This window comes from Oncorhynchus mykiss, chromosome 22 (genome assembly GCF_057628025.1).
Source record: "Oncorhynchus mykiss isolate SJ-2025 chromosome 22, ASM5762802v1, whole genome shotgun sequence".
NCBI lineage: Eukaryota > Metazoa > Chordata > Actinopteri > Salmoniformes > Salmonidae > Oncorhynchus > Oncorhynchus mykiss.
This window is the reverse complement of record NC_143043.1, coordinates 51,400,176-51,425,544: the sequence shown is the minus strand read 5'-3', so window position 1 is coordinate 51,425,544 and position 25,369 is coordinate 51,400,176. Positions and strand designations below refer to the sequence as shown.

The window sequence follows — 25,369 nt, the reverse complement described above, 5'->3', positions numbered from 1 at the left end:
TTTAAAAAGAGCATATGAAACATTGTTTTTCATGAGGCCTACCTGTGCGCCTTCCTTTAAGTACCTCCGCTTGAACACCTCTCCTGTCCTTGATCCAAACCACATGCAGCCATTTGCGGATCTTTTCAGTGTCCATGTGAAAGATCGTTATTGCGAGGCTGCAACATTTGTTAACTTCAAACATTTTATTTTTATTTTTTTAACACGCATGTAAAATGAAGGTCTGCGACTCTTACAGATTTAAGCATGAGATGAAAGTAGACCGAGTGTGAGATATGAAGGTATAGCCAGTGGACATTCTGAACCTTTGTGGTCAGTAGGTCACATGACTAAGGAGCAATTTTAAATTTGAATGTAAAAGAAGTTTGTACTTTGTCGACGCTCCCTAACTAATTCAACTAGGAATACAAAATGCTGCTCGCATTTCCACATGTTTATTAGCTTTGGAAAGTGTAATGTCCAAATCGTGAAAATAAGACCTGTTGCAATGTTTCCAACATCATGGCACTTATTTGGAGTCTGTGGCTCAAGTGGTATGAAAGCTATTGAGGCTTGAAAGTGTGAATATCTGTCAAATATCCAACTTGAAACTGTCTACCTCGGTAAAATAAACGAGGGGGACAAAGTATGAGAATTTGCTTTGTTTATTGGCTATAGCCATAACATTCCTAATAAAGTTGTCAATTGAAACCTAGGTCCTACTTCTAGAGTGTAGACCTAATGTCCTTTTTTTTTGTTGTTTTTTTGTCTGTCCTCTGCAGGTAGGCTGGTGTCAGGCTGGAGCGGCAGCTGCCACGGCTGTGTGGAGAAATACATGTTCTTCAACATGTCTGTGCTGCAGCCCGTGGAGCAGCTCTCTCTGGCGCAGCTGGAAATAAAGTTCCAGTGGGACATGTTCCGCACACCAAGGTTCCTCCTGGGCCCACAGGCGCTCAGCGTGTCCCTGTACAAGGTGTTGCGTGCGACCCTGAGGGGAGCGAGCCACGAGGCCCACCGCAGGCTGGTGCTGTCCCAGTCGGTGCAGCTGGAACCAGAGGCCGGATCCCTCACCTTGGACCTCACAGCACTGGCACAGAACTGGCGTAAACCGGGTCATAACTACGGCCTGGTGTTGGAGCTGCAGTTACACCCTGTCCACACCCAGGCGACGGACATCTTCATGTCCCAGAACCTGGTGAACGCCGTCCCGTTAGGGCCGACCATAACCCTCCCAGAGTTCCATGCCTCCCTGGTGGTTGTATCCCTGAATCCACTCCAGTGCCGCTCTCGGCAGAAGAGGAGCGCCGTCTATCTGCCGGTTACACCCAGCAACGTGTGTAAGCCGCGCCGCCTCTACATTGAATTCAAGGATGTGGGCTGGCAGGACTGGATCATCGCTCCGCAGGGCTACCTTGCCAACTACTGCCACGGAGAGTGCCCGTTCCCACTGAGCGAGAGCCTGAACGGCACTAACCATGCCATCCTGCAGACTCTGGTGCACTCCCTGGACCCCCACGGCACACCCCAGCCCTGCTGCGTACCCATCCGCCTGTCACCTGTATCCATGCTCTACTACGACAACAATGACAACGTAGTCCTACGTCATTACCAGGACATGGTGGTGGATGAGTGTGGCTGCAGATGAAATGCATTCGGTGTGATGGCTGGTTGGTGGTGTGGATTGTAGAGAAGTTTGAATTGTTGTTTTTTAACATTTTTACCCGTAATAAAACGCTTATTCATTGATTCTCCTGTAATGAAAAGGCTTTGATATTATTCTGACAGATGATCTCTTTTCAGTTTGGCAGAGGCACATTTTCACCAAACACAAAGTTCAGATATAAATTGACTTTATAGAGGAGACCTACTTCTGTCATATACTGATGTAGGATCTTAATTTGTTCACGGGAAATGCATTCTTGTGCATTCACGGTTTACAAAGGCTTCTAAAGTTTGTAATTTCCACAGACTTGATTTGCTAATGAAAAAATGTATCAAACCCCAACAATTAAATGTTCTTGTTATCCACGTAATTCATGTCTTGTTGCTACATGATTAGCTTCTCCCGAGTCCGTAGGGGAGTTGCAGCGATGGAACAATACTATAACTACCAATTGGGAACAAGTGGTAAAAGTACAATGAAATAAAATGTCTCTTGACTCAAACTAGCGTTTTGGATTTGAGCTTAACATTTTCATATGAGGCAATGGTAGAGAATTTCATTTTTTTTTGTGTATTTTTTAAATACATATGTCTTACCATTTTAAAAGGAATACACTTTATGAATTGTTTTATGATGATACCATCTAGCGTTTCATATTTGTGCAAATCTTTCTAAAACAGAAAATGGGACACAATTCAATGGATATCAATCAACGAAGAGGTAAGACTATCTGTACTGGATGCAGATGACTGAACAGCTCACTTTTGTGTCTGTTTTGCAGGTATACAGACAAGGCGTTACAAAGGTATGTTATGCAGATCACATTTACCATCCACCTCTTCAATGAATATCCCATAGGCTATGAGGTGGGCTCTGCTGGGAGTTTAGCTCATAGCCTAAAGTTCAATGGGTATAAGCCCTGCTGACAAAAGCCTAGGCCTCCCCATCAAAATCTCTTTAAGCTAGAGATATCTGTTTTTTGGCACAGGCTGCATTTCAATCCACCGACGTCACATCTGTTGTGGAAGGTGGCAGAGCTACAGCGGTTTGTCAGACCAGGAGACATTCCGAAAATCAGTATTTTCACGACAATGTCTATAGCGTCTCGTCTATGCCCACAAGCTTCACGGGCCTTGTCTGAAGTTGGTACCTCCGATGGGAAAACTTCTGTCTGTAGCATCCGAACGGTTTGCACTACAAACTAATATGACCACACCGTCGACTCTCAAACTCCTACATGTTGGTTGTTTTGTATGATGCCCTCAAGACTCACGAAACTCGCCTCAAGGTAACCCCGAACCAGTTGTAAAAAATGAAGGGAAGTATGGAAATACTTTAGTGCCAACAAATAGATATAGGACAGACATGTATACATGTTTTTACCATGTATACAGTGCGTAGGGAAAGTATTCAGACCCCTTGACCTTTTCCACATTTTGTTACATTACAGCTTTATTTTAAAATGGATTAAGAAAATAGCTAAATGATCCATAGTATGACCATCTTAAAACAATTCCATGTCTCAGCTTAGAATCTTTGGAGGGTTCATTCTAGAACCCTCTATGTAGAGTTCCACCAGCCTTATTACCCCGTATTACCCCTTAATTAGTCCTGATAGACCCAGTCTGAGAACCTGCTCCGGAGCTAAAGTTCACCTTCCAACAGAACAACGACCCTAACACACAGCTAAGACAACGCAGGATTGGCTTCGGGACAAGTCTCAATGTTTTTGTGGTTTTCGATTTAAACCTGATTGGAGAGACCTGAAAATAGCTGTGCAGCGACGCTCCCCAGCCAACCTGACAGCGCTTGAGAGGCTCTGCAGAGAAGAATGGGCCAAACTCCCCAAATATAGGTGTGCCAAGCTTGTAGCGTCATACCCTGGAATCACTGGCAAATGTGCTTCAACAAGGTACTGAGTAAAGGATCTGAATTCTTATGACTCTCCAGAGAGTGGTGTGGTCTGCCCAACGTGTGACCAATAAAATATGATTTTGATTTTATTTTGTAGTGTATTAAAGGTAGAAACCCTTTAAATGTAATGTTCAAGTAATTTATGTATTTAGATATTGGTTCCCTTCCCCTGTAAGCAGTCTTTAAGCTGCTCTTAGTCTGTGCCACTCTGACATTGCTCATCCATATATTAAAACATTCTTAATTCCAGTCCTTTACTTAGATTTGTGTGTATTAGGTATTTTTTGTGAAATTGTTAGATATTGCTTCACTGTCGGAACTAGGTGCATAAACATCTCGCTACATCCGCAATAACATTGGCTAAACAAAAGTTTTTGACAAGTAACATTTTATTTGATTTTTACTGAGTGACTGCAATCCATCACTGCCAAGAAACAAGACTTATGGTTTTCAGACAAAACATATTACTTCCTTCAGCACACCACTGGTCACTGTTCAAAATGGTCACTGTTCACTGTTCAAAACATTTATAAAGAATAGTCTTCACTTCAGGGGAAAACGACTTTACTAATGAGTATTAAATGGTAAAAATACATTTATTTCACATCTTTGGTTTGATCTTATGAATCATTATGTACTATAAAAGTTTTTTATAATTACATGAATTACCAGTTTAATAAAATAAATATTGGATAAATGACAAGTTATGAATAAACAATTTACTTATAAATTATTTAGTGTGATACCCACTCTTTATATTCATTCAGAGTAAACAGCATCTGAGAGAGCTGCTCTGGTGTGACCCCTGACCTGGCAGCAGTGATGTAGTGAGAGTAGTGGTACTGTTCATACCCAGTATGTTGAGGTTGAAGTGTTCTGCTCTGTTGTGTTGAATAATTCATGTATATACTGTAGTAGTTATTTATACATGTCAGAATACCTAGCTGAATAACATTTAGCATATGTGGGCTTAATATTAAAATGTGAGCAGACTAATACATTCTTTACAAATGGTTTATTACTGAATGTTATTATAAAGTGTTACCCATAATTGCATATTCTTACATTTTGCCATCAACTACTTACACAATACAGAAGTTATTTAGACCTGGACGTTATCTGATATCATGCAGTATTGTACATTTCAACTTTACTACACTTGATGAAGAAGTTGTGTCACTATTGAGCCACTAGAGGGAGATGTTAAACAACATGTAGAATGACTCATGACGTCCTCAGAATGTACTATCAGAATACTTAGTATTTATCATTAAGTATCACGGAACAACCACAGCCTTAGGTATTTGGAGTACACAATCCACAATGACTACAATGTCTTTTATAAAAAACAAGCTTATGCCTTCTCCAAGTCATTCCATTCCAATCCAGGCAAATCATTCTTTATCAACACCACATGTACCTATGATGACAACAGTGAGATGAGACATGTCAGTGTATTGTTACGTGAAATAATTACAACACCTGTAGAACAAAACTATATCAAACCTATGTTTGCAGAACTAGGGAATCATATTATTGGACAAATTAACGTCTTAATATAAGTTTAGCTGTCACTTTAAACCATGGATAAAGGAAAGCATAAATTATTGGATTAATTAAGGAATTAACAAATGACAGAAAACGGATGAAATATGATAATAAATTATCAATTAAAACAGAAAAGAAAAAGAAAACAAATAGAGATGGAATCCAAGAAATGAAATAGTTGAAAACAACAATAGAAAGAGTCTTTGTTGCTTTTCTCTCAGACTTATTTGCCTGTATAGTTTTAACACCAGACACACTGACAGCCTCTTTTGAAAATACCTTTCTGGCCTGTGATCTGGCCACAACAAAGATTTTCACATAAAGTGTAATAATAACAGAGCACGGGACAACCATTGTAATAACAAGGTCAGTGATATTAACCCAGACTGACCCTTCAACAGTAGTACATTCTTTCAAACACCTACTTGGTACCTGTACATTTACAAAAAACTGTACATTAGCAGCACGGTATATGATACAACAACCCCAGGTAATGGATATACAACACGTGATTCTTGTTGTTGTTATTTTAGAGTGGTACAATAAGGGATCACACACAGCAACATAGCGGTCAATAGATATCAAGACCAAATTGCCCAGAGATAAAGAAGAACATAAAGAAGTAATGTAGGCTTGAAACACACATAAATATTTCCCAAAACCCCAGCATGATTCCATTGTTGCTACAGTCATTACTGGTATCACAATCAGTCCCACCAGGAGATCTGACGCAGCCAGAGAGAGGATGAGCAGGTTGGTTGTAGTGTGGAGCTGCTTGACGTGAGAGATGGAGATGATCACCAGTAGGTTCAAACATACTGTAACTGCTGAAATCAATGAGAAGAAGATGTACAGTGTTATGTAGATAGATGTCGATAGCAAAGCCTTTCTGCAAGAAGAGTTTCTGTCCTGAAAACAGTATTGAACATCTTCATGTTTCTCCATTTGTAATAAAAAGTTTAAATGCTGAGGTCCTGCTCCTGCTTGGTCCTGTGTGTGACACTGTCAGGTCCGCCTTCTGACAAACTCTGAGCTCTGCCTCTCTATTTATCCCTGAGCTACTGACAGAAACTCCCCTCCCTGGAGTCTCTCTGCACACACACACAAACACCCACCACCACAAACACCAACAAAACATACACAAGTGAACACACAAATGAGCAAATGGTTGGATAAACAAATAATTTGTGATAGCATGATGTAACGTATGACAGGATTGGATGTTGCTGTGACCACCTAGCCTGTCATTCAGCCTTACTGATCGTTAGAGATGAGAGAAAAGGTACATTTACTCAACTGAGCATTTTAATGAGGAAAAAATAGCATGGGTGATGTTTTGGTCTCTCAAAGGCTTTTTTACATTTACAAACTGTGTAAGACTAACTATTTTGGGCGATGTCAGAGCTCAGTTTGGTCCATAATCCACAACCTCAGGACACATGATGGCACGCCACATGTCAGCTGGTCAGTGTATAGGAAAGTTGAAAGTAGGGAAATTGATGAGATGCTAATAGCAAATGCAATCAAAATAGTGGGATTCCATAGGAACATTCCATAGACCATAAAAATGTCGATCTGAACTGAATTATTCATAAATCCCGTGTCTGAGCCGCTGAATTGCGACTCCACTTTGTCTCTCTACTGACATTTTGCCTGTTTGTGTCACACCCTGATCTGTTTCACCTGTCTTTGTGATTGTGTCCAACCCCCTCCAGGTGTCACCCTTTTTCCTTATTATCCTCTGTGTATTTAAAGCTGTGTTTTCTGTCTGTCTGTGCCAGTTCGTCTTGTTTGTTCAAGCCAACCAGCGGTTTGTCTCAGCTCCTGCTTTTCCCCAGTCTCTCTTTTTCTTGCACTCTTGGGTTTGACCCTTGCCTGACCTGTCTCTGAGCCTGCTTGCCTGACGACTCTGCCTGACCCTGAGCCTGCCTGCCATCCTGTACCTTTCCTCCACTTCTCTGGACTATTTACCCCTGCCTGCCTTAACCTGTCTGTTTGCCTGCCCCTTTGGGATTTTTAAACTATTGGTTATCCAACATGGTCTGAATCTGGGTCTTACCTTCATATGTGATAGTAGGAATTTGCCCTGATTGACCCAGCAGACCCGGACCAGCTGTGCAATGACATCTCCTCCCACCTCGCCTTCTAGGCATCCTGGAAGTTCCCGACTGTTCCGTAGCCGAGAGCACCCAAGGTTTCCGACTTTCCTCGAGAGTCACCGAAAAGGGCAGAGGCACTGTTTCCCGACACCATGCAACTAGGCAGAGCTGGGCTGTCGCCAGCAGAATGGCAACACAGGGTCAGCATAAGGAGATGTCTGTATTGTGCAACTTTTGGTCATTTTGTATTATCGTGACCGGTACAGGACCAGGCTCTCCAGGGAGCGAGTACTCTGGTGGGCCATATGGAGAACTTTTCTGCTTCCCTTACTCGCACCCCTTTAAATGTCGCTGTGGGGGAACCAGTCCAAATCTCTTCGGGTTCTCATTGACTCGGGGGCCGATGAGAGCTTTCAGGATGCCACACTGGCTTGCGAGCTGAACATCCCCACTCAGCCCCTCTCCATTCCCATGGATGTTAGAGTGCTGGACGTGCGCTCTCGAGGTCGGGTCACCAATAACACCATTCTACTCATAAACTGTTCTACGGGTGCTATCATGGGCTGGAGTATCTTCTGCCATGCCCATTGTCTGAAGTCGGTGCAGTCTGCCCCGGGACGTCTTCCGGGGCCCTCGGAGGTGGCTCCAGAATTCTCTGCCATTCCCGTGGAGTACCAGGATCTACTGGGAGGTGTTCAGCAAGGCCCAGGCCACTTCCCTTCCGCCGCACCGTCCCTGTGACTGCGGGATTGACCTTCTCCGTGGCACCACGGCGCCCCGGGGACGTTTGTACTCGCTGTCGGGACCAGAGTCCAAGGCTATTGATGACTACATTGGGGACCCCTAGCTACAGGATTTATCTGTCCCTCCTCCTCTCCCATTGGCACAGGGTTCTTCTTTGTGTAGAAGAAGGACAACACCCTGCGGCAGTGCATTGACTACAGGGGACTCAGTGATATCACTGTGAAGAACCGTTATCATCTAACACTCATTTCCTCAGCCTTCGAGCTGCTCCAGGGGGCCACTGTCTTCTCCAAGCTGGATCTATGAAATGCCTACCAAATGTATTGGTCACATACACATGCTTAGCAGATGTTTATGAAAGTGTAGCGAAATGCTTGTGTTTCTAGTTCCGACTATGGAGTAATATATAACAAGTAATCTAACAAATTCACAACAACTACCTGATACACACAAATGTAAAGGGATTGATAAGAGTATGTACATATACAGTATATATATATGTATTTTGCAATTTGCAATGAAATGTGTGGTTTGTGTGTGTGTGTGTGTGTGTGTGTGTTTGTGTGTATATGTTTGTGTTTGTATGTATATATATATATATATATATATATATATTCCATGTCAGATATATATATTTTCCATGTCTGATTATATTTTCAATTTTTTCATTCAAATGAATGGAGTAGAACAGCAAACACAGACATGGCCACTGCTTCTGCTACTCCTCTCCATTTCCATATGAAATAGCCAATTGGGTGCTGTTCAGGGGAGGGCAGGCCCACAACAATGGCCAGAGTTGAATGGAACAGCACTTCACCTTAGTGACTGTTCCCTCTGCTCTATACAATACATATCTGTTTATTTTATGTGATGATAAAAGGCTCATACAATACAAATATTTTTTAAATGTTTTCTTCCACAGTGATAGCGACTCCGACTGGGAGCCCCCGGTGCCAAGCTGCCCGCTCTACCTCTGCCCCAAGTGGTGTTCCTATACCACAGTTCATTACTGCAGGCATGACTGTGCCTCAGGGCCAAAAGGGCACAGCATGGAGGCGTCGTTGTGTTCTGTGTCGCATGAACTGAACCACTTGTTCAGTTTACCTCTGCTTTACATCAGAAAGAGACTGCTATGGGACATGGCACAGGCAGCAAAATATTGTGTTAGAGGACTTCCAAAGGGTGTACTGTTTTTTTTTTAATATTTATTTTCTAATATTTTTTTAACTCAAAAAGCATTGACGCCTCGACACCATCATGTTTCTGGGCTAACAGCCCATTTGGCCAAACCCGTGCTCACCGAGTTTCATCTTTGAAGTATTTTCCATTTAGGAGAAATGGCCATGTCACATTGGTGATGTTTTGTCCATTTGCATTAAGCAGCCTCTCCCCATTTGGAAGAATTTTCCCGAACAGCGGGAAAATAAATTAAAATAATAGAATGGAAATCAAATGTCCGAGAGACTTCATTCGATGACTTCCCTGTAGATCTGGCCCTGGGGCACGGCTCCAGGATGTCAGTCTATTTTAAAAACATTTGCGGACGTCTAGTAAGAGACTGTACGTTTGCGATATGGAGATCCTCATCCATCATAGAGCAAATGCCGAATAGTGCCCTTCATATGTGAAAATACCCTCAAATAAAAGGTGACATTCTATAATGTCGCCTCATATTAAACATTTAAAAAAAAATGTTTTCCTTCAGAGTAAAAAAGAGGACAGGTATTACTTTCAGTATGTACAGTGGCCAGAGTAAGGCAGTATAATTCACAATCTGTGACAGAGGGATATCTTGACTTATTCTATACTGAACAAAAATATAAACGCAAGATTTTACTGAATACAGTCATAAGGAAATCAGTCAATTGAAATGAATTCATTAGATGGATTTCACATGATTGGGAATACAAATATACATATATGGTTACACCCCTTCATATTTATGGATTTGGCTATTTCAGCCACACACGTTGCTGACAGTGGTATAAACTCAAGCACACAGCCATGCAATTTCCATAGACCAACATTGGCAATAGACCAACATTGGCAATAGAATGGGATTACTAAAGAGCTCAGTGACTTTCAACGTGGCACCGTCATAGGATGCCACCTTTCAAACAAGTCAGTTCATCAAATGTCTGCCCTGCTGCCCCTTTCAGCTGTTATTGCTGTTATTGTTTAATGGAAACATCTAGGAGCAACAATGTCTCAGCCGAGAAGTGGTACACAAGCTCAAAGAACGGGAAGGCGGGAGTCCTCTGTCCTCAGTTGCAACACTCACTTCCGAGTTCCAAACTGCCTTTGGAAGCAACGTCAGCATGAGAACTGTTCGTCAGGAGCTTCATGAAATGGGTTTCCATGGCCGTGTAGCTGCACATTGGCCTAAAATCACCATGCGCAATGCCAAGTGTTGGCTCGAGTGGTGTAAAGCACGCCACCGTTGTACTCTGGTGCAGTGAAAAACGTATTCCCTGGAGTGACAAATCTGAATTTGGTGGATGCCATGAGAATGCTATCTGCCCCAATGCATGTTGCTTGTAAAGTTTGGTGGTGGAGGAATAATGGTCTGGGGCCGTTTTTCATGGTTGGAGCTAGACCCCTTAGTTCCAGTGATGGGAAATCTTAACACTACAGCATACATTGACATTCTAGACTTTGTGACAACAGTTTGGGGAAAGCCCTTTCCTGTTCCAGCATGAAAATGCTCCCATGCACAAAGTGAGGTCCATTCATAAATAGGTTTGTTGAGATCTGTGTGGAAGAACCTGACTGGCCTGCACAGAGCTCTGACCTCAACCCCAATGACCACCTTTGGGATGAATTGGAACGCCGACCGCGAGGCAGGCCTAATCATCCAACATCAATGACAAACTTTACTAATGGTCTAGTGGCTAAATGGAAGTCTCAGCAGCAATTAGCCATCATCTATGACAAACTCCGTATTATTGCCCATGATTTTGGAATGAGATTTTCAATGAGCAGCTGTCCACATACTTTTGGCAAAGTAGTGTCTAAGAAAGTTAAGAAAAATCTACGAAACAGAACTAGAGAAACAGGAAGTTGGCATAGAACGCTGGTAATACCTGACAAGACAAGACAAACTGGCAACAGACAAACAGAGAATACAGGTATAAATACGCAGGGAATAACGGAAAGATGGGCGACACCTGGAGGTGGGTGGAAACAAGCACAACGACAGGTGAAACAGATCAGTGTGTGACAATCCCACCTGTAATATCACAAACGGACATGGCAGTTTCACCGATACAAATTCCATCTTTAAAGGGAAATGTCACTCAAAAACAAGAACCAAAGTGTCGACAGCCACATCATCATGATGAAGCAAAAGATTGTATGATGCAAAAGGCATCATCATACTGTGTGATGCTGTGGCCAGTGACACTTTGATTCGTGAAAGTTCAATATCTTGAAAAGTTGACATAAGACATACAAATCATTTTGGGACTGTATCAACAGTGGACTAGTAAACAAAATAACTAAAGATGGTTTTTGAGTTTAATTTCCCTTTAAGGGCATTATTGCTAACCTCTTGGCAACTCCACATTATTAGCCACATCCCAGTCTCCCCCATTATCTGTGGTCAGAACCAGGTCCCAGAACATGTGATTGTGGTGGTGAACAACCCTGTGTCTCTAACCTGTGACATCCCTCTTCCTGTTATCACCTGGCTGAACGATGGAAACACAACAGAGCAGGAGACACTTCAACCTGCTGGGTATGAACACTACCACTACTCTCACTACCACTACTCTCACTACCACTACTCTCACTACCACTACTCTCACTACCACTACTCTCACTACCATTACTCTCACTACCACTACTCTCACCACCACTACTCTCACTACTACTACTCTCACTACCACTACTATCACTACCACTACTCTCACTACCACTACTCTCACTACCACTACTCTCACTACCACTACTCTCACTACCACTACTCTCACTACCACTACTCTCACTACTACTACTCTCACTACCACTACTCTCACTACCACTACTCTCACTACCACTACTCTCACTACCACTACTCTCACTACCACTACTCTCACTACCACTACTCTCACTACCACTACTCTCACTACCACTACTCTCACTACCACTACTCTCACTACTACTACTCTCACTACCACTACTCTCACTACCACTACTCTCACTACCACTACTCTCACTACCACTACTATCACTACCACTATTCTCACTACCACTACTCTCACTACCACTACTCTCACTACCACTACTCTCACTACCACTACTCTCACTACCACTACTCTCACTACTACTAGGCTCTGGAGCAACGAACCGCCCTTGCTGTCTCTGCCTGGCCTGTTCCCCTCTTTCCAATGGGATTCTCTGCCTCTAACCCTATTACAGGGGCTGAGTCACTGGCTTACTGGGGCTCTATCATACCGTCCCTGGGAGGGGTGCGTCACCTGAGTGGTTTGAGTCACTGATGTGATCGTCCTGTCTGGGTTGGTGGTTGAAGGTATCCCTCTAGTGGTGTGGGGGCTGTGCTTTGGCAAAGTGGGTGGGGTTATATCCTTCCTGTTTGGCCCTGTCCGGGGGTGTCCTCGGATGGGGCCACAGTGTCTCCTGACCCCTCCTGTCTCAGCCTCCAGTATTTATGCTGCAGTAGTTTATGTGTCGGGGGGCTAGGGTCAGTTTGTTATATCTGGAGTACTTCTCCTGTCCTATTCGGTGTCCTGTGTGAATTTAAGTGTGCTCTCTCTAATTCTCTCTTTCTCTCTTTCTTTCTCTCTCTGGGAGGACCTGAGCCCTAGGACCATGCCTCAGGACTACCTGACATGATGACTCCTTGCTGTCCCCAGTCCACCTGGCCGTGCTGCTGCTCCAGTTTCAACTGTTCTGCCTTATTATTATTGGACCATGCTGTTCAAATGTTCATAAATTACCATCTTGGCCATGTTCTGTTATAATCTCCACCCGGCACAGCCAGAAGAGGACTGGCCACCCCACATAGCCTGGTTCCTCTCTAGGTTTCTTCCTAGGTTTTGGCCTTTCTAGGGAGTTTTTCCTAGCCACCGTGCTTCTACACCTGCATTGCTTGCTGTTTGGGGTTTTAGGCTGGGTTTCTGTACAGCACTTTGAGATATCAGCTGATGTACAAAGGGCCATATGAAATACATTTGATTTGATTTGATTTGATACTACTCTCACTACCACTACTCTCACTACCACTACTCTCACTACTACTACTCTCACTACCACTACTCTACTCTCACTACCACTACTCTCACTACCACTACTCTCACTACCACTACTCTCACTACCACTACTCTCACTACCACTACTCTCACTACCACTACTCTCACTACCACTACTCTCACTACTACTACTCTCACTACCACTACTCTCACTAACACTACTCTCACTACCACTACTCTCACTACCACTACTCTCACTACCACTACTCTCACTACCACTACTCTCACTACTACTACTCTCACTACCACTGATCTCACTAACACTACTCTCCCTACCACTGATCTCACTACCACTACTCTCCCTACCACTGATCTCACTACCACTGCTCTCCCTACATCACTGCTGCCAGGTCAGGGGTCACACCAGAGTCTTTCGGCATGTTAGATATGTCTATATTGACCCTGGATGTGTCTATATTGGATATGGATATGTCTATATTGACCCTTATATATGTGTTGATCCTGGACCATGCCCAATGAAATCAGGATGTGCCAACTCAGAGAGGCCAGGTAAAACAAATGTAATTTCAGTTCTGTACTTGTGAAAATGTCTTGTTATTTGTCAAAGACACTACAGAGAGGGTGTAGGCTTGAGACTTGAGTGAGTTTAGGGGGAGGTTTAGTCTGAAAACCTACCTCTTCATGAGTATCTTTATCAATGCCACAACCCCCCCCCCCCCCCCCATGTGCTAAATGACTATAATGTAAAATGTGTAGCAGAGGTGAGTCAGACTCATGGTAAACTGATGAGACCTGTTTGGGGTTGAGGGTTGTATTGAGGCTGAGGCCTAATGGAAGTTGTGCTCATGTAACCGGTGTGAAATGGCTAGCTAGTTAGCGGGATGCACGCTAATAGCATTTGAATCGGCGACGTCACCCTCTCTGAGACCTTGAAGTAGTTGTTGCTTGCTCTTCAATGGTCGCGGCTTTTGTGGAGCGATAGGTAACGATGCTTCGAGGGTGATGTGTGCAGAGGGTTCCTGGTTCGAGCCCAGGTAAGGGTGAGGAGAGGTACAGAAGGAACACTGTTACACTCACACAAACGACAATAGAGCTTTACTTAGGTTCACTTTGAATGTTTATGCTGTATTGGGGCCTTATTAGGCCCTGGAGGAAAGCATTTGTGTGTCTCCAACACCTTTAATTGGTAGAATTCCTTAGAGTTTTGGACCTCATTGTACCTGAGCCTTGGATACATTGGATAACAGGACCCTCTGGTGTCAGAAACTTAAAAAAGTAAAACTAACATCATTATAGAGTTGTTCGCTTACCCAGTAGAGACAATATAGTCTCAGTGACATCAGTCACAGAGAACAGATTGAGTTTTGCTGATGCAACATGCTCTTTGAGAATCATGAGAACTAGAGAGGTGAAATGACAGTGTACTAGATGAATGTTTGCATGTGTGTGCGTGTGTGTGTGTTTGTTTGTGTCTGGCTGACTTTGTGTGTGTGTGTGTGTGTGTGTGTGTGTGTGTGTGTGTGTGTGTGTGTGTGTGTGTGTGTGTGTGTGTGTGTGTGTGTGTGTGTGTGTGTGTGTGTGTGTGTGTGTGTGTGTGTGTTCTTGTTCGACACCTTTAATTGGTAGAGTGACGTGTCATTATTACAGAGCCTTGCATATTAGTGCCAACAGGTCCCTCTTGAATCTGAGGTAACTAATTAGACAAAAAATATGATTCGGTCAGAATACTGCAGAGTAATCTCTGGCAAACATTATGTGTCCCAATGATGTAACTGTCTCCCTCAACTTGAATAATTATTTCATAATTCAGTTCAGATGGACATTTGTACAAGTCTATGGAATGTTGCAGTGAAATGTCATTGCAAAAATAATAATTTACCAACTTTTCGACAGCCAAGCTGTCTTCATCAGGGTACAATCACAAACACTGCAGGATGACTCGTTTATATAGTGTCAAGACACACAGGTGTCTGTAATCATGGCCAAGAGTGGCCTAATATCATTGGTTAATTTCTCAAATATTAAAATGGCATAGAAAGAGCAGCATACAAACAACAAATGGAGAGCATACGATCATAGATTCATTTTAGACTACACAAGCTGACAAACAATTACAATGGCAAAGTCACAATCACAAGATCAAAGTCTACGTTGAGACCGAAGGGAGCAAGGGTCTTTAAGTTAAAGATCCAGGCAGCCTCTCGTTTTAACAATAAATTATCAAGGTCACCCCCTATCCTAGGGAGGGTGACATGTTCGATGCCAATATAACGCAGAGACGAAATCGAGGGGCCTGCCTCCAAAAAGTGGGCCGCAACTGGGTAGGTCAAGTTTTTACATCTAATGGTGCTACGATGCTCTGAGATACGTACTTTTAATTCACGCTTTGTTTTACCCACATCATTTTTACCACAAGGACAAGTTATAAGATAAATAACTTCCTTAGTGGAGCACGTAATAACACCTTTGATTGGGATCGATTTCCCTGTTTGTGGGTGTTTGAAGGATCTACATTTATAAGTGTCATTGCATTGAGCACAGCCATTACACTTGTAATTTCCATCCAGTAGGGGCGCGAATAGACATGGTTCAGGAATATCTTGGGGTGGTAAATCAGAGTTGACCAATTGGTCTCTGAGATTTCTGCCCCGCGAGAATACGACCAAGGGAAGGTCCGAAAACACATTACCGAGACTATCATCGGATTTGGCTTCTAACGCTTGCCATTCGTTTTGTATCTTCTGATAGCAGGCTTGTTGGTTTCAACTAGAACCTTACGATCATGTCCCTTCTTGAAACACATGTTGAATTTCCAATAGTTGTTAATTATTTTCAACTTGATGTTTATTTTGGAAATAACCCAACTCTACCAGACAGTTGAGAAGTCAAGAGGGTCATACCAGCGATGCCATTATAGAATAGCAATTTGCATAGCATTTTTACTAATCTCAACAATATTGCAAACATTGCTTTAGGTCTGCTTCCAATGGATTTGACTCTGTATGTAGTTAAGCATGGTTCAAATTGAATGAGGACTGATGTCAAATGTGTATGAATTATGTTAATTGCATATGTGTGAATGAAATGAATCCATGTTCAGGTGGTCTTGGTTTTCTTATATTTCAATGAATCCAGGTCCTTCCACCATGTTTCCACTATGTTACCATATTCCTACGGTTCACGGTCTCTACTTACATTAATGGTGCTATATTCATCCCTCACCAATTGAATTCCTGACTTTTATCCAACATCTTCTGCCCCTGAACACGCAGTTAACCCACTGTTCCTAGGCAGTCATTGAAAATAATATATTTTTCTTAACTGACTTGCCTAGTTAAAGAAAGGTCAAAAATAAATCAATAATAATCTTTGGTGACAGATTTGGATTCTTATAGCCCTCTGAATGGGAAAGGTTCATGTTAATTGATGCAGGAGGGTTAGGGGAGTTGACCAATCAAGTTCACGTGAAGGTTTGTTTCATATCCAATAATAAATCCATTGTCAAAACAGGCCCTACCATCTAGCTGAGAACAGCGTTCAGTAAAGGGTAGAACCTTAACAAAGTGTTCAATAGTTCACCAAAAAGGGATCTGCGATAGTTACGAGATAAAGAACTCTCAATTGGCACCATACAGAACCATCTGTTTTTAGTGTGCAGATACACACTTCAGCTGATCACTGTATCTCTTCTACATCTGAAGAGCTACCCCCTTTGTTTTCTGGAGCTTAGCTGTTTGAACTGATCATTGAGTGGATAGAGGGCCTTCTTGGCCCAAAGCTTATTTTGGCGTGGACAGCACCATTAAGGGCTTTCACCATTTTTTAAAAATGTCTGTCGCCAATTGGATGAAAAACCTTGCTAGTGTCACCCAAAAGTCTCTGGCAAGTGCGCTAGTCTAGTGTCACTTTGATTATGCCTGTACATGACAGTTCACCAGCAGCCCCAAATATCGAAAGAATAAGCTACAGACCAGCCAAAGAGCTTGTAAGAATTGTACTTAAACTCCCTCCCACCTCATTCTCATCTGGAAGTCAAGCATTTTAAGCAGCTAAGCTGGCCATCTGTGGAAAAAAAGAGTAGTATCAATTTAACTTTGTCTGGTCCACATAATTATCACAGACTCAGCCCCCAGGTACCGATATAACTATTTTCCATTTGTAAGAAAGATGTCCACCATCATAAAACCTGAATGACCTACTGAATGAGGACATCTAGTGGAAGACATAGAAAGTGTCCCCAGATCCATAGCTGGTTGGGAAGGGTGGGGGCGATGGCGTCAAAGTTGCCCCAACTTTCATGATCCCAAAACTAGTTTGGGAGATTGCCTGCCCTGTGAGTTCTGCTATACTTACAGACATAATTCCAACGGTTTTAGAAGCTTTAGAATGTTTTATATCCAATAATAACTATACGCATATATTAGCAATTTTTGACAGATTTTGTTTCAGTTTACTATTGGCACGCAATTCCTCCAAAGGGGGCAGTTTTAAAGTTTTAAAGTTTTAAACCTGTTAGGGGGGCAGCCCTAACAGGTTTTAAATGGCTGTGGAGGAGCTAGGAGTCAGCTTACCTTTTCCACGTTTTCCCCAAGGTGTCTGCAGCATTGTGACGTATTTGTAGGCATATCATTGGAAGATTGACCCTATGAGACTACATTTACCAGGTGGTCGCTTGGTGTCCTCCGTCGCAATTATTGCGTAACCTCCAGCTGCAGTATTTTTCAGTTTTCTTCGGATGAGAAGCCAGCTGCCACCACTGATAGATTATCGAATAGATATGTGAAAAACACTTTGAGGATTGATTCTAAACAACATTTGCCATGTTTCTGTCGATATTATGGAGCTAATTTGGAAAAAAGTTTGCCGTTGTAAGTGACTGCATTTTCGTTTTTTTTTCTTAGCCAAACGTGATGAACAAAACGGAGCTATTTCTCTTACACAAATAATATTTTTGGAATAACTGAACATTTGCTATCTAACTGAGAGTCTCGTCATTGAAAACATCTGAAGTTCTTCAAAGGTAAATGATTTTATTTGAATGCTTTTCTTGTTTTTGTGAAAATGTTGCCTGCTGAATGCTAGGCTTAATGCTATGCTAGGCTATCAATACTCTTACACAAATGCTTGTGTAGCTTTGGTTAAAGCATATTTTGAAAATCTGAGATGACAGTGTTGTTAACAAAAGGCTAAGCTTGTGTTTCAATATATTTATTTCATTTCATTTGCGATTTTCATGAATAGGAAACATTGCGTTATGGTAATGAGCTTGAGGCTATGATTACGCTCCCGGATACGGGATTGCTCGACGCTAGAGGTTAAGCCAGTACATGTCCAGGCCCATCTGAAGTTTGCTAGAGAGCCTTTGGATTATCTAGAAGAAGATTGGGAGAATGTCATATGGTCAGATGAAACCAAAATATAACTTTTTGGTAAAAACTCAACTCGTCGTGTTTGGAGGACAAATAAAGCTGAGTTGCATCCAAAGAACACCATACCTACTGTGAAGCATGGGGGTGGAAACATCATGCTTTGGGGCTGTTTTTCTGCAAAGGGACCAGGACGACTGATCCGTGTAAAGGAAAGAATGAATGGGGCCATGTATCGTGAGATTTTGAGTGAAAACCTCCTTCAAGGGCATTGAAGATGAAACGTGGCTGGGTCTTTCAGCATGACAATGATGCCAAACACACCACCCGTGCAACGAAGGAGTGGCTTCGTAAGAAGCATTTCAAGGTCCTGGAGTGGCCTAGCCAGTCTCAAGATCTCAACCCCATAGAAAATCTTTGGAGGGAGTTGAAAGTCCGTGTTGCCCAGCAACAGCCCCAAAACATCACTGCATGGAGGAATGGGCCAAAATACCAGCAACAGTGTGTGAAAACCTTGTGAAGACTTACAGAAAACTTTGATCTCTGTCATTGCCAACAAAGGGTATATAACAAAGTATTGAGATAACTTTTGTTAATGACCAAATGCTTATTTTCCACCATCATTTGCAAATAAATTCATTAAAAATCCTACAAAGTGATTTTTTGTATTTTTTTTATCACTTTGTCTGTCATAGTTGAAGTGTACCTATGATGAAAATTTCATGGCTCTCTCATCTTTTTAAGTGGAAGAACTTGCACAATTGGTGGCTGACTAAATACTTTTTTTCCCCAACTGTATATACACTACCGTTCAAATGTTTTGGGACACTTGTTTTTGAAACAAAACATTGTTAATTTTGTAAATTACTATTGTAGTTGGTAACGGCTGATTTTTTTAATGGAATATCTACACAGACTCATTATCAGCAACAATCACTCCTGTGTAACAATGACACGTTGTGTTAGCTAATTCAAGTTAATCATTTTAAAAGGCTAATTGATCATTAGTAAACCCTTTTCCAATTATGTTAGCACAGCTAAGAACTTCTATTCTGATTAAAGAAGCAATAAAGCTGGCCTTCTTTAGACTAGTTGAGTAATTGGAGCATCAGCATTTGTGGGTCCGATTACATGCTCAAAATGGCCAGAAACAAGTAGCTTTCTTCTGAAACTCGTCAGTCTATTCCTTTTCTGAGAAATGAAGGCTATTCCATGCAAGAAATTGCTAGAAACTGAAGATCTCGTATAACGTGGTGAACTACTCCCTTCACAGTTTCAAGCAGACCACCATAGTCCCTGTGCCCAAGAACACAAAGGCAACCTGCCTAAATGACTACAGACCCGTAGCACTCACGTCTGTAGCAATGAAGTGCTTTGAAAGGCTGGTAATGGCTCACATCAACACCATTATCCCAGAAACCCTACACCCACTCCCAATTTGCATACCGCCCAAATTGATCCACAGATGATGCAATCTCTATTGCACTCCACACTGCGCTTTCCCACCTGGACAAAAGGAACACCTATGTGAGAATGATATTCATTTACTACAGCTCAGCGTTCAACAGCATAGTACCCTCAAAGCTCATCACTAAGCTAAGGAACCTGGGACTAAACACCTCCCTCTGCAACTGGATCCTGGACTTCCTGACCGGCCACCCCAAGGTGGTGAGGGTAGGTAGCAACACATCTGCCACGCTGATCCTCAACACTGGAGCTCCCCAGGGTTGCGTGCTCAGTCCCCTCCTGTACTCCCTGTTCACCCACAACTGCATGGCCAGGCACGACTCCAACACCATAATTAAGTTTGCAGACGACACAGCAGTGGTAGGCCTGATCACCGACAACGATGAGACGGCCTATAGGGAGGAGGTCAGAGACCTGACCGAGTGGTGCCAGAATAACAACCTATCCAACCAAGACAAAGGAGATGATTGTGGACTACAGGAAAAGTAGGACCGAGCACGCCCCCATTCTCATCGACGGGGCTGTAGTGGAGCAGGTTGAGAGCTTCAAGTTCCTTGGTGTCCACATCACCAACAAACTAACATGGTCCAAGCACATGTAGACAGTCGTGAAGAGGGCACGACAAAGCACATTCCCCATCAGGAGACTGAAAAGATTTGGCATGGGCCCTCAGATCCTCAAAAAGTTAAACATCTGCACCATCGAGAGCATCCTGAATGGTTGCTTCACTGCTTGGTATGGCAACTGCTTGACCTCTGACCATAAGGCACTAGAGAGGGTAGTGAGTACGGCCCAGTACATCACTGGGGCCAAGCTTACTGCCATCCAGGACCTCTATATCAGGCTGTGTCAGAGGAAGGCCCTAAAAACTGTCAAATACCCCAGCCACCCAGGTCCTAGACTGTTCTCTCTACCACCGCATGGCAAGCGGTACCGGAGCCCCAAGTCTTGGTCCAAGAGGCTTCGAAAAAGCTTCTACCCCCAAGCCATAAGACTGCTGAACAACTTATCAAATGGTCATTTGCGTTGCCCCCCTCCTCTTTTACGCTGCTGCTACTCTCTGTTTATTATCTATGTATAGTCACTTTAACTCTACCTACATGTACATATTACCTCAGTTACCTCGACTAACCGGTGCCCCGCCCATTGACTCTGTACCGGTACTCCCTGTATATAGCCTCCACATTGACTCTGTACCGGTACTCCCTGTATATAGCCTCCACATTGACTCTGGTATCCCCTGTATATAGCCTCCACATTGACTCTGTACCGGTACTCCCTGTATAAAGCCTCCACATTGACTCTGTACCGGTACTCCCTGTATATAGCCTCCACATTGACTCTGTACCGGTACCCCCTGTATATAGCCTCCACATTGACTCTGTACCGGTACTCCCTGTATATAGCCTAGCTGTTGTTATTTTACTGCTGCTCTTTAATGATTTCTTACTGTTATTTTTTACTTATCTATTTTTTACTTAACACTTGTTTTTTCTTAAAACTGCATTGTTGGTTAACGGCTTGTAAGTACGCAATTCACTGTTCAGCAAAGAATAAAATGTGGTTTCATATGATTTGAATTGGAGAAAATGTACCTTTTCTTTCTATCAGTAACTCAGCGATAAACAGAAAGGCAGAGCTAAGAGTCTGTCAGAAGATGGACCTGACAGGGTCACACACAGGACCAAGCAGGAGCAGGACCTCAGCATTTTTACTTTTTATTACAAATGGAGAAACATGAAGATGTTCAACACTGTTTTCAGGACAGAAACTCTTCTTGCAGAAAGGCTTCGCTATCGACATCTATCTACATAACACTGTACATCTTCTTCTCATTGATTTCAGCAGTGACAGTATTTTTGAACCTACTGGTGATCATCTCCATCTCTCACTTCAAGCAGGACTATATAAATAAATACATTTGATTTAAACAAACAAGACGAACTGGCACAAACAGACAGAAAACACAGGTATAAATACACAGAGCATAATGAGGAAAAAGGGTGACACCTGGAGGGGGGTGGACACAATCACAAAGACAGGTGAAACAGATCAGGGTGTGACACAAACAGGAAACATGTCAGTATAGAGACAAAGTGGAGTCGCAATTCAGCGGCTCCGACACGGGATTTATTAATAATTCAGTTCAGATTGACATTTTTATAGTCTATGGAATGTTCCTATGGAATGCCACTATTTTGATTGCATTTGCTATTAGCATCTCATCAACTTTACTATTGTCAACTTTCCTACACACTGACCATGCCATCATGTGTCCTCAGGATGTAGATTATGGTCCAAACTGAGCTCTGACATCGCACAAAACAGTTAGTCTTACACAGTTTAAAATGTAAAATAGACTTTGAGAGACCAAAACATCACCCATGATATATTTTCCTCATTAAAATACTCAGTTGAGTAAATGTACCTTTTCTCTCATCTCTAACGATCAGTCAGGCTGAAGGACAGGCTAAGAGGGCACAGCATCATCCAATCCTGTCATACGTTACATCATGCTTTCACAAATGATTTGTTTATCCAACCATTTGTTAATTTGTGTGTTCACTTGTGTATGTTTTGTTGTTGGTGGTGGTGGTGGTGATGTGTGTGTGTGTGTGTGTGTGTGTGTGTGCAGAGAGACTCCAGGGAGGGGAGTTTCTGTCAGTAACTCGGGGATAAATAGAGAGGCAGAGCTCAGAGTTTGTCAGAAGGTGGACCTGACAGGGTCACACACAGGACCAAGCATGAGCAGGACCTCAGCATTTTTACTTTTTAATACAAATGGAGAAACATGAAGATGTTCAATACTGTTTTCAGGACAGAAACTCTTCTTGCAGAAAGGCTTTGCTATCGACATCTATCTACATAACACTGTACATCTTCTTCTCAATGTTTTCAGCAGTTACAGTATTTTTGAACCTACTGGTGATCATTTCCATCTCTCACTTCAAGCAGCTCCACACTACAACCAACCTGCTCATCCTCTCTCTGGCTGCGTCAGATCTCCTGGTGGGATTGATTGTGATACCAGTAACGACTGTCGCAATAATGGAATCATGCTGGGGTTTTGGGGAATATTTCTGTGTGTTTCATGGCTACTTTGCTTCTTTAAGTAATTCTTTATCTCTGGGCAATTTGGTCTTGATATCTTTAGACCGCTATGTTGCTGTGTGTGATCCCTTATCGTACCACTCTAAAATAACAACAACAAGAATCACGTGTTGTATATCCATCACCTGGTGTTGTTGTATCATATACCGTGCTGCTAATGTACAGTTTTTTGTAAATGTACAGGTACCAAGTAGGTGTTTGAAAGAATGTTTTACTGTTGAAGGGTCAGTCTGGGTTAATATCACTGACATTGTTATTACAATGGTTGTCCCGTGCTCTGTTATTATAACACTTTACATGAAAATCTTTGTGGTGGCCAGATTACAGGCCAGAAAGGTATTTTCAAAAGAGGCTGCCAGTGTGTCTGGTGTTAAAACTGTACAGACAAATAAGTCTGAGAGAAAAGCAGCAAAAACTCTATCTATTGTTGTTTTCAACTATCTAATTTGTTGGATTCCATCTCTATTTATTTTCGTATTTTCTTCTATTTTAAACGATAAATTTATATCATATTTCATCCATTTTATTGGACTTGTTAATTCCTTAATTAATCCAATCATTTATGCTTTCCTTTATCCATGGTTCAAAGTGACAGCAAAACTTATTTTATCTCTCAATTTAAAGCGTTCATAGTTCAAGTTTTTATTCCCTAGTTTGACAAACATAAGTTTGATATAGTTTTGTTATACAATTGTTGCAAGTATTTATTTCATGTAACAATACACTGACATGACTTAGTGTTGATGTCATGGGTACATGTGGTGTTGATACAGAATTATTTGGCTAGATTGGATTGGAATGACTTGGAGAAGGAATAAGAAGGAATAAGCTTATTTAATAAAATACATTGTAGTCATTTAGGGTTGTATACTCCAAATACCAAAGGCTGTGGTTGTTCCATGTGATTTAATGATAAATAGTTTGTAAGTATTCTAATAGTACATTTTGAGGACGTCATGAGTCATTCTATATGTTGTTGAACATCTCCCTCTAGTGGCTCAATTGGGACACAGCGCCTTCAACAAGTGTAGTAAAATGTAAATGTACAATATGCATGATGTCAGATAACATCCAAGTCTATCTCAATAGTGTATTGTGGAAGTAGTTGATGGTCAAATTTAAGAATATGCAAATATGGGTAAAACTTTATAATAGCATTCAGTAATAAAACATGTGTAAGGAATTTACAGTTTGTTCATTTGTTAATCATTACTCTAAAACTTGTTAAATGCTAGTCAGGTAGGTATTCTCAGATGTATAAATTACTAGTATATGCATTAATAATTATGCACAACAGTGCTGGAAATCACAGTAGACACTTCAAACTCAACATACTCGTTATGAACAGTACCACTTCTCTCACTACATCCACTGCTGCCAGGTCAGGGGTCAAGCCAGATTAGCTCTCTCACATGCTGTGGAGTCAGAATGAATATATAGATTGGTAAAACTTTATAATAACATTTTGTAATGAAGAACGTATAATGGATTATGAAATGGTTTATTCATCATTCATGTATCATTACTCCCACATTTGTTTTAGTTAGCTGGTTATTCACACATTTATTAACAACTTTTATAGACTGTAATAATGATTCATAAGATATTTCATAATATCTTTAATGAATGAACTTATAAACCATTTACTGATCATTAGTATATGCCATAATGAATAAGCACAACAGTGCAGGAGACCACAGTACACACTTCATCCTCAACATACTGGTTATGAACACTATCACTACTCTCACTACCACTACTCTCACTACCACTACTCTCACTACATCACTGCTGCCAGGTCAGGGGTCACACCAGAGCAGCTCTGTCAGATGCTGTTCAGTCTGAATGAATATAGAGATTGGTAAGACTTTGTAATAATGAATGTTTACTGTTTATTTTGACTACATATCATTAATGTCTCATTACTCCCACATTAGTTTTAATAAGCTAGTTATTCACACATTGATAAACAACTTTTATAGTATGTAATAATGATGTATATGATCTCTCATAAGATGTTTAATAAATTAACGTATAAACCATTTACTAATCATTAGTAAAGTAGTTTTGCAGTCTCTAATCTAAAGTGAGGACTATTCATACTTTCTTAATACTGTATACATGTTTTGAACAGTGACCAGTTTAATTAAGTTCTCAAAATGACCTAGAAAATATCAATGGACACAACACAGAGGATGTTATAGGAAATATATTGAACATTTTATTCCAAAACAGTCAAACTGTTGTAGTAGTGTGCTGAAGGAAGTA

The 25,369-nt window shown here is 41.8% G+C and overlaps 1 protein-coding gene and 1 pseudogene across 1 annotated transcript; both read left to right on the top strand.

Moving 5' to 3' along the window:
- The first annotated feature begins 501 nt into the window (after positions 1–501).
- On the top strand, positions 502–1,791 carry LOC118943614 (protein DVR-1 pseudogene; annotated as a pseudogene).
- A 20,980-nt stretch (positions 1,792–22,771) lies between these two features.
- LOC149972911 (trace amine-associated receptor 13c-like) lies at positions 22,772–23,734 on the top strand. Its single transcript, XM_090216389.1, has one exon. It carries the CDS (start codon positions 22,772–22,774, stop codon positions 23,732–23,734), a length of 963 nt encoding a protein of 320 aa, XP_090072515.1.
- The last annotated feature ends 1,635 nt before the right edge of the window (positions 23,735–25,369 follow it).